Source organism: Ostrea edulis, chromosome 5 (assembly GCF_947568905.1).
Source record: "Ostrea edulis chromosome 5, xbOstEdul1.1, whole genome shotgun sequence".
Classification (NCBI taxonomy): domain Eukaryota; kingdom Metazoa; phylum Mollusca; class Bivalvia; order Ostreida; family Ostreidae; genus Ostrea; species Ostrea edulis.
The window spans coordinates 76522230-76530826 of record NC_079168.1 but is presented as its reverse complement, the minus strand read 5'-3'; the positions used below and the strand labels follow the sequence as shown (position 1 = coordinate 76530826).

General features: G+C 34.8%; 1 protein-coding gene across 1 annotated transcript; it reads left to right on the top strand.

Moving 5' to 3' along the window:
* Positions 1-901: 901 nt before the first annotated feature.
* LOC125651963 (zinc transporter ZIP1-like) lies at positions 902-5187 on the top strand. The gene has a single exon (XM_048880816.2). The coding sequence runs from the start codon at positions 998-1000 to the stop codon at positions 2051-2053; it is 1056 nt and encodes a 351-aa protein (XP_048736773.1). The 5' UTR covers positions 902-997; the 3' UTR covers positions 2054-5187.
* The last annotated feature ends 3410 nt before the right edge of the window (positions 5188-8597 follow it).

Below are 8597 nucleotides of genomic sequence, written 5' to 3'. Positions count from 1 at the left end.
TTTTAACATAGCAAATTTAACACAAATTGTTAATGTATAAAAATGTTTTCTAAAACAGAAAACATTTAACTAGCATGATACAGTTAAGGTAAATGCACGTGATTTCCAATTAGACAATTTGTAAATCCACAACATAATGAATTTTTAAGTGACGTACAGTGTCAGTTGAGGCTTGAGATAAAATCTGTTGGCATTTAATCAGGTCTATTAGCCGCAGCGATAATCTTCAATTGCAGATAGCGAGTCTGTCCCACATACAATCATAAATGCTAATAGTCCACTACACGGTTTATATGATCGCTAATTTTATTGTAGTCCTATCGCCATTTTCAATGAACAGGCCGATGCAAATAGAATAGAATATTTATTCAACCAATTTGGGTCCACAGGGGAGCATAAGGATGCACATTGACAAAGTCCAAAATCACAGAAGCATATGACAAAGGAAAACCAAGACAATATTGTACTGCATGATGAACAGAGAGTTAGCCATCAAATCACAAGCACTTGTTTCTATTAATAAAACATAGTATACAGAGGTCGTAAGTTATGTATGTGCCTTTTATATGAGTTATTTATTTTCTATGTAATATTATGTGTATAACATTCTGTAGTAAGGTATATATGCATTGTAAATTGTAAAGCACCTTTGAGCGTACATAGTGTATGAAAAGGGTGCTATATAAATATGGTATTATTATAATTATTACATGTCGATGCATCTGACCATGATGACTTTTGTACTGGGGGAAATATTGCTCACCCCACCCCTAGTCCTACATTCATGATTCATAAAGTCACAAGCATCATGTGTGTCACTATTAAATGATTGTTATAATGCAAGAAATGCACACGAAACGCAGTGCTTATGTTTCCGGCATTCCACACGTTACTCAAAGTTGTTTCCGTAATTATGTTTAACTATAGTCATGTGACAGTGCAAAATGGAGGAATGTATGAGGGGACGCGGACGCATATGAAATATTTAACTTAAAAGATGGAGATATCGGGCGTGAAAGTGTTAGTTTTAACTGGACTATTTTTAATGACGATTATATTGGGTCTTTTACCACTCAGAATCGTCAGCTATTTACGAAATCGGAGTGGAAGGAACGTGGATTTGCATCAACAGGCTGTGTATAGAAGAACGATTGGTCTGCTGAACTGTTTTGCTGCAGGCGTTTTCTTGGCGACTGTTTTCCTTGACCTATTACCCGGTGTACGAAGCAGCTTGACAAAAGCTTTGAAAGCTCTGCAGGCAGACGTTACATTCCCAATCGCTGAGTTTGTTATGAGTTTTGGTTTGTTTATTATTTTGGGAGTTGAACAAGGCGTTTTAACATACAAAGAAAACCAAATAAACAATGAAGATGCTGTGAAGAGGCCATTATTGGCCAATGATCATGATAGATATGACAGGCAGCAAAGTTTAACAGAATCGGTCAGAAGTGAGCATTCCATATCAGGTATAAGTGATGAACCCTTTCAGAATACACAACAGAGTTCCAGACCACTTGAAAATAATACAGTTTTATTGGATGAAGAGGACCATGGTGAATCCCATGAACACTCACATGAAATTAATTTTCCACATGACCACTCAATGCTGAGATCTCTGCTACTGTTGCTAGCTTTAGCTTTACATTCACTGTTTGAGGGTCTAGCAGTTGGTCTACAAGAGAATATAGAACAAGTGATCCAAATTTTTGCAGCTTTGGCTCTTCATAAAAGCATTCTTAGCTTTAGTCTGGGAATGAACCTAGCCCAGAGCAAAATGACATTAAAAGGAGCCATCAAGTCTGTCTTGCTCTTCTCCGTTTCAGCACCTGTTGGTGTGGGGATCGGGATTGGAATTATTCGCTTGTGGGACTCTGAAGCTTCCAATCTAGTTCAGGGTATCCTGCAAGGCATTGCATGTGGGACGTTCTTATACATTACATTCTTTGAAGTCTTACCTCATGAATTCAATAATTGTGATGCAAGATTGTTAAAAGTGATATTTTTACTTCTTGGATTTGCTGCAGTGACTGCCATTGTTTATTTTCATCACTGAGAAGAATCCTTGGAAAATTTGGACCAGGTATTAGAGCTTGCTAATGCCTACATATACCAGGTATCCACGTGAAGAAAATGTGAGCCTTGATGTGCATTTAACATGTTTAAACAATAATTTCTTTTTATATGCACAGTGTACTGTATACATTTTAATTTTATTTTAAATCTTAGTTAAATTTAAATGATATTTGAATGTTAAATATAAAATACATACAATATGTTATTTTGTATAAATCTGTGGGTTATCATCTCTCTGAAAGGTGCTAGTTGTAATGGTTATCTTATATAACTTTATATATTGTGGTTACCAGGATACGATGTCATCATGTTAATGTATAAATACATTTGTTATGTTCATGCATTTACTCACAGATTAAGATTGACTTTTTATGTTTGCTACTTTCACTTTAACAATTTATAACAAGGCATTCTAGTCACAAACTTTCATAATGTTTGCCTTTTGAACCTAAAGGTTTATCTTTGACAATGGGAATAAGAATAGTGAGTGTAACTTTACATTCCTGACATTAAGTACAGCACATTTTGATGACAATTATACTGTAACAAAAAATCTCAACATTGAAACAACTTCACTTGTTTAGGGGAGGGATAATTCTGTGGATACTAACTGGTCAATGCATTTTATCATCATATATGATATATTAATATATATATAAAAGCACGAAAACCCAACAACACCCTACCTTCTTAAAGTGTCAGATCTAAGGAGATACAAGGCCAGTAAAGAAATTTATAAAAAGCACTGAAAAGGCGACACTGTTGTGGCCTTTTCATTGCTTATATATATATATATATGTATATATATATATATATATATATATATATATATATATATATTTATACACAGTTGTGTTTGATACAGATTATGATTTTTTTCTTTTTTGCTTCTTTATAATACATGTATATAGGAACTTGAAGTATTATTCAAAGTGAGTTAGTGTCATGAGTATATTATTGAATGAAAACTGTGTGTATATTGTTAATGCCTGTTTGATTTTTAGTGTGTAAATATGATTTCATCTCGAGAACAAAAAAGATTTGCTGGATGTTTTATAATTTATTTTTTTTAAAACTTAAAAGCCTGAAAAATGGCAATGATTAAAAGTAACTGTAAGGTAAAGATTCTGTCAGTAGATAAGACATAAGACTTTTGGGGATTGAATGAATTTCTCATTGCTTCAATTGTTTTGGAAAGCTTTGGCAGATCACCATTTGTGTCTCAGAGCACACTTCACTTGTTAAAAAAGTTTAGCACCAGTGAGCTTTACTGATTGAAATTTGTCTACAGTCGTCTATTTCTCTTTTGTATGTTAACTTTTCATATTTTTGGCTTCTCAAGAGAAACGCTAAACTAGTTAGAACTACCAAACTTCCCTCAAGGCATCCTTGGGCAAAAGGGATTTGTGTTTATTCAATGAAGAATTCGTCTTTTCAAAACCAGTGATCCAGAAAAGTTAAAACTAGTATGAAAGCTTCCTTCCATAATGAAGATTCAAGTTTGTTCAAACCATAAGCCCTGGGGCCATGTCAGGGTTACAATGGGATGAGGCCAGGGTTAAAAGTTTTAGATAGGAAGATGTAGGAAATTCTTTAAGAATCTACTTTTCAAGAACCAGAAAAGTGTCCCCATGATGTAGTGTAGATTCATGTTCATTTTCGCTATCACCCCTGGGCCAGGGTAGGACTACAATTGGGATTTCAATTTTTACTCAGTAATACATGTAATGAAATTCTTTTTTGAAAATCCTCTCAAGAACCACAAAGATACAATTTGTCAATTGAATATCTGTTCCACCTTGGCCTCTCTGGGGTGTTTGTGAGAAGAGGACAATATATATTTATATAATACTTAATGGTCGTGGTAGAGCGTTTGCTTTGCAACCTGGGGGTCATGAGTTCGAGCCCCACTCATGCAAACTTGACTGGGTCTTTTGATTATCACCTTAAAAAAAGGACAACCCACACAAACCATGTTGTGGCAGGCATTTATATGTTAAAGAACTCTCACTGCTACGGCCCTGACTGCTAAGCATATGTCTGAATTTATGGTACTTCATTTGCAGCTGTAACTATTTTAATGTGGTATAAATTCAAGTTGTTTACATTAATATGGGGCCAGAGCAGCTGCATTTATTGTAAAAATCTTCTTTTCAAGAATGACACATGTACAATTTGTCAAATTACTAAGTATGTAGAGCAAGTAATCTGTGTATATGTGTACATCCAAATGTGTTCATAAATTGTTGGGTCTAGAACTCAAGGCCACAGTATAGGAGCTTCATTTGTTTCTTAGGAATCTATATTTATTTTTATAAAAACATCATTCACAAGGATGCAATATGTGTGTGTGAAATCCTTGCGTAGTGTGATTTAACATAAGTCTGTCGACTGTTCCACCTTGGCCTATGGGGTCTTAGTGAGAAGATGTATAAATATAATTTGGCATCATTCGCATGTAATGTGGATTCAAGAATGATTGTCTACAACATGACCCCTGGGTCAGGAGAAGGGGTTAGTTAAAGTTTAACAAAGAATTTAAATAACTAGAAAACTTTTTAATTCAACAATAGTCTTTTCCAGATTGAACCACAAGGGCACAATAGTGTAAAGTGATATGCTTTATCTTGTAGATTTCATTTACCATGACCCCCCCCCCCCCCCCCCCCCCCATACATGTAGGCTGTAATAAGGACTTCATATGACTGTTATTGATATGAGTACACAAGAAATATTTTAATGTAGTTTTTATATCATTAAATATTTCATTTCTTAAAAATTATTTGTTAGTACTCTAACAATGAACCCAACTTTATATGTCAGATCTTTTACCCCTTTCAAAAGATCTTTTATCCCTTACAAGTTTCATCAAATTCAAAGCATGCAATCATGAAAAACACGAGAGATGACATGCATGCTACACACACACACACACACACACACACACACACACACACGTTATAGAACAACTGAGCATTCATATATTTTGTTTTAGTAAATGGTAAAAGGGATTTATGTATTTAGCATTATATATAAGTATTAGCTTTATCTTGTTATGCATGAAACTTTTATATTGTTTTACATGAATTATATTTCAATAAATTGTATTCTTCATCTACCTCTCTCTTTCCAGTGTTTAAGAGACAGTTATCCTTTACATGCAAAATCAGGTCACATCTTTTAATATATAATAAAACATGAACTCATAAAACTCGTGTATGAATTATATAATTTAAGTAAAAACCAGAATTCATTATGCAATTTAATCTAGGATTACAACTGACTAAAGTGTACCGGTAAGTAAACACAAGGTATTTGTGTTCTATTTCATTTTTGAAAAGAGCAAATTAATCCTCTCTTCTGCAAATAGCAGGTATCCATACGGAAGCCGATTGGTGCCAGGGTATAGAATTAATATTTAACTGGTGGCCGCCACTTAATTTATGTGGCGGCCGCCACTTATTATCTGGCGGCCGCCATATAAATTAACTGGCGGCCGCCACTTAATTCATATATGGTGGCTGCCAATTGCAAAAACAATGTAATTCGTATCGCTAAGTGATTATTTTGGAAAGATTTAGAATAGTACGCAAACACGCAGCATCGTTTTTCAAAGTGTATAGGGACAGTCGGAGGAGAAATTGTCTTCTACATTGTTGACAAGCAAAAAAAGGAACCTAAAATGTCTCTTTTGTCCAAACATCGTACTCCTAAATTGGTGGGAGGGGGCTCCGTTCATTCTTCTATTGATCAGTTCATTCATTGTTACATTTTTACGATTCATTACTACCACCAAAAGAGTGGGGTGGGGGCCAATCCGCCAATTAATCTTATTTCACATGTGAAAATAATTATAGTTTGCATGTGAAAATAATAGAAATTGAACGTTGTCAAAAAAATGGAGGGTCAGCCCCGTGGTTCTACGTATTTAACAGTACAATCGAAAACAATGATTTAATGCTCTTGATTGTACATGTATATATAATATATACACTGTATCACATACATATTACTAAGCATTGGGAGGGATTGCACCCCTTTCATTTTGAGAGAGAGATAGAGAAAGAGAGAGGAATTGAATAACTGGTGACAGCCATATAAATTATTTAATTTGAGTCTCGGCCGCCAGTTAATTTATATGGCGGCCGCCAGTTAATAAGTGGCGGCCGCCAGATAATAAGTGGCGGCCACCAGTTAAATAAATATTAATTCTATAACCTTGCACCTATCGGCTTCCGTATATCCACACTCCACCGTGATCCACCTCATTTGATATAAAATGTAAGGGGGAAACAATGTTTGCTGGGACTGAAATAAGTCTAGCTTCTCCCAAAGCACAAGTTCTATCGTCTTTATTAAAAGAACTCATTGTCAATAGTACTTGGGACTTGTACTACATAAATTATGAAAAACACAGTCTCCGTGTTGTACCCAGGTTCGGTAGTGATTCCTAGATTATGTTCAACACCTTGTTTGAAATGAAAAGACCTGTAAAGTTTACAAATTTATTATATCAAAGTAGATATGGTTTTAGAGTAGCTGACAAATGACAAATTTTCCAATGAAAATGAATGAGTATAAGCAGAGGGGAATGTAAAATGTGCCCAAAATAAATGACAAAAATAAGTACTGAAATAAGAAGAAAATCTAAAGTTATGAAAACCAAGCTTCCATACACTGTGAAAAATATATTGTTATAGCACTAGCGGGCTTCCATAAACCTTATAGTAACATACGACAAGACAAAATAAAGACACTGGAATTGTGTTCGAGACCGCCGTTCTTCGCGCGAGTACAAATTCTTGCCGATCCCGCTCGCCGAGAACGGGTTCGAGGTGCAAGAACTCACACCACCTCTCGACATGTCGAGTGCGCGAGACATTCGAGGAGTTCCGATTGCCTCTCGAGGAATAAGAACGAGTTTGTGCGCACATGTTCTTGTCAAACTGAGCACGGGAACGGCGGTCTCGAACACACTCCTAGATAGTCTAAACGTGAAAATACTTACTCTGAAAAATACTAAGGTACTGGTAAGGGATATCTAATGCTATCATGAAAAAAGTAAATTGTCTCTACAAGAGACCTACATTTAATAAAGAAAAATCAAACTCCTACGGACTGCTTACTATTTTGAAAACCCTACTCTATGTGAAAGAAAAGAAACGAACACGAAATTCATGTAAATCACGAATCTTATGTTCTTAACCCTAGCAGAGTGACTAAATCTGCTTATGCAGCTCTTTATATAGGAGCATACTAGAAATAAACGCTGGGATCTGATGAACCAGGATTAAGCCTCGTAGCCAATGAAATTGCAGAAAAGATACTATGTTCGATAAAACTGGCAAAATGGTGAGTATTATGAATTGCATAGAACAGTGGAAGGTAAACATGTGAAATATATATTGACTTTATGTAGTCTTAAATGGGTAGTCAGCATCAAAATTGTTGTATTAATTTTCAGTTTCTGTTAATTCTCATGAACTTCATTGTACAGGAATATTAGCATATCTAATGAGTGAACTGTTTTCAAATGGTGTATAACTCCATTTTTTTTTTAATTCCAACCACGTCCAACGGGACCAGAATTAGCTGCAGATTTGTAGCTTTCTGTGAAAATAATGGGACAGACCATTTGCCGGAGAGCTACAGATCTGCAGCTAGGCCATAGTAGGTCATAGATTTACATGTATGAGAGGAAACTATCGTTTATAAATATGAGCATAAAAAAATCGAATCAAGAACAGAAATGGTCTGGTTGCTTTAAAGCAATACAAGCTGTAACTGACGATATTTTTTTTTAACTATCCAATTATTCACTAAATAACACTTATCAGTATAACTAATATAATCCCCAAGATCTGAAGAAAAATTCAGCAAAATAAACAAGGGAATATTGTTTGAGAGCATACCTACAATGAGCGTTTCGTATAAATCGTCATTGCGTCGTATACAAGGACATGGGAACGATGATTGCCGAACATAATCGGGTTGCTGAGCCAAGGTCATATATATACAGAGACGGAAACTGACGTGGGTAACTACACGTTGTTTGTTTCAAAAGATTACAGCGTTTCATGAATGAAAAGAAGTACATCGCATTTTCGGATTTATTGATGTATAAACTCTTGTTCAGCTTTATTTTTGTGCAATCAAAACAATTGTAATAAATAACATTGGAATTATTTGAATTAATACGCGCATTAAATCAATTATTGCTCTCATCAAATGAATTAATGCGTGCATCAATTGAATTAATGAGAGCAATAATAGATTCGATGCGCGCATTAATTCAATTATTGCTCTTTTCAATTCAGTTGATGAGAGCATCAATTTCGTAGAAATATTGCTCGCAATAATTAATTTAGAGCACGGTATAAATAATTTGATGATCTCTTTAATTCAATTGAAGATATCTTTAATTATTTATAATGCTTTTGTATAAGGAATTAATGCGCGCATCAATTCTTTTAAAGAGAGCAACAATTGAATTAAAGAGATCATTAATTCAATTGTGGATATGT

Bases quoted from the DNA above. Each gene is read 5' to 3' on its own strand.
- LOC125651963 (XM_048880816.2), top strand. From the start codon at position 998: ATGGAGATATCGGGCGTGAAAGTGTTAGTTTTAACTGGACTATTTTTA.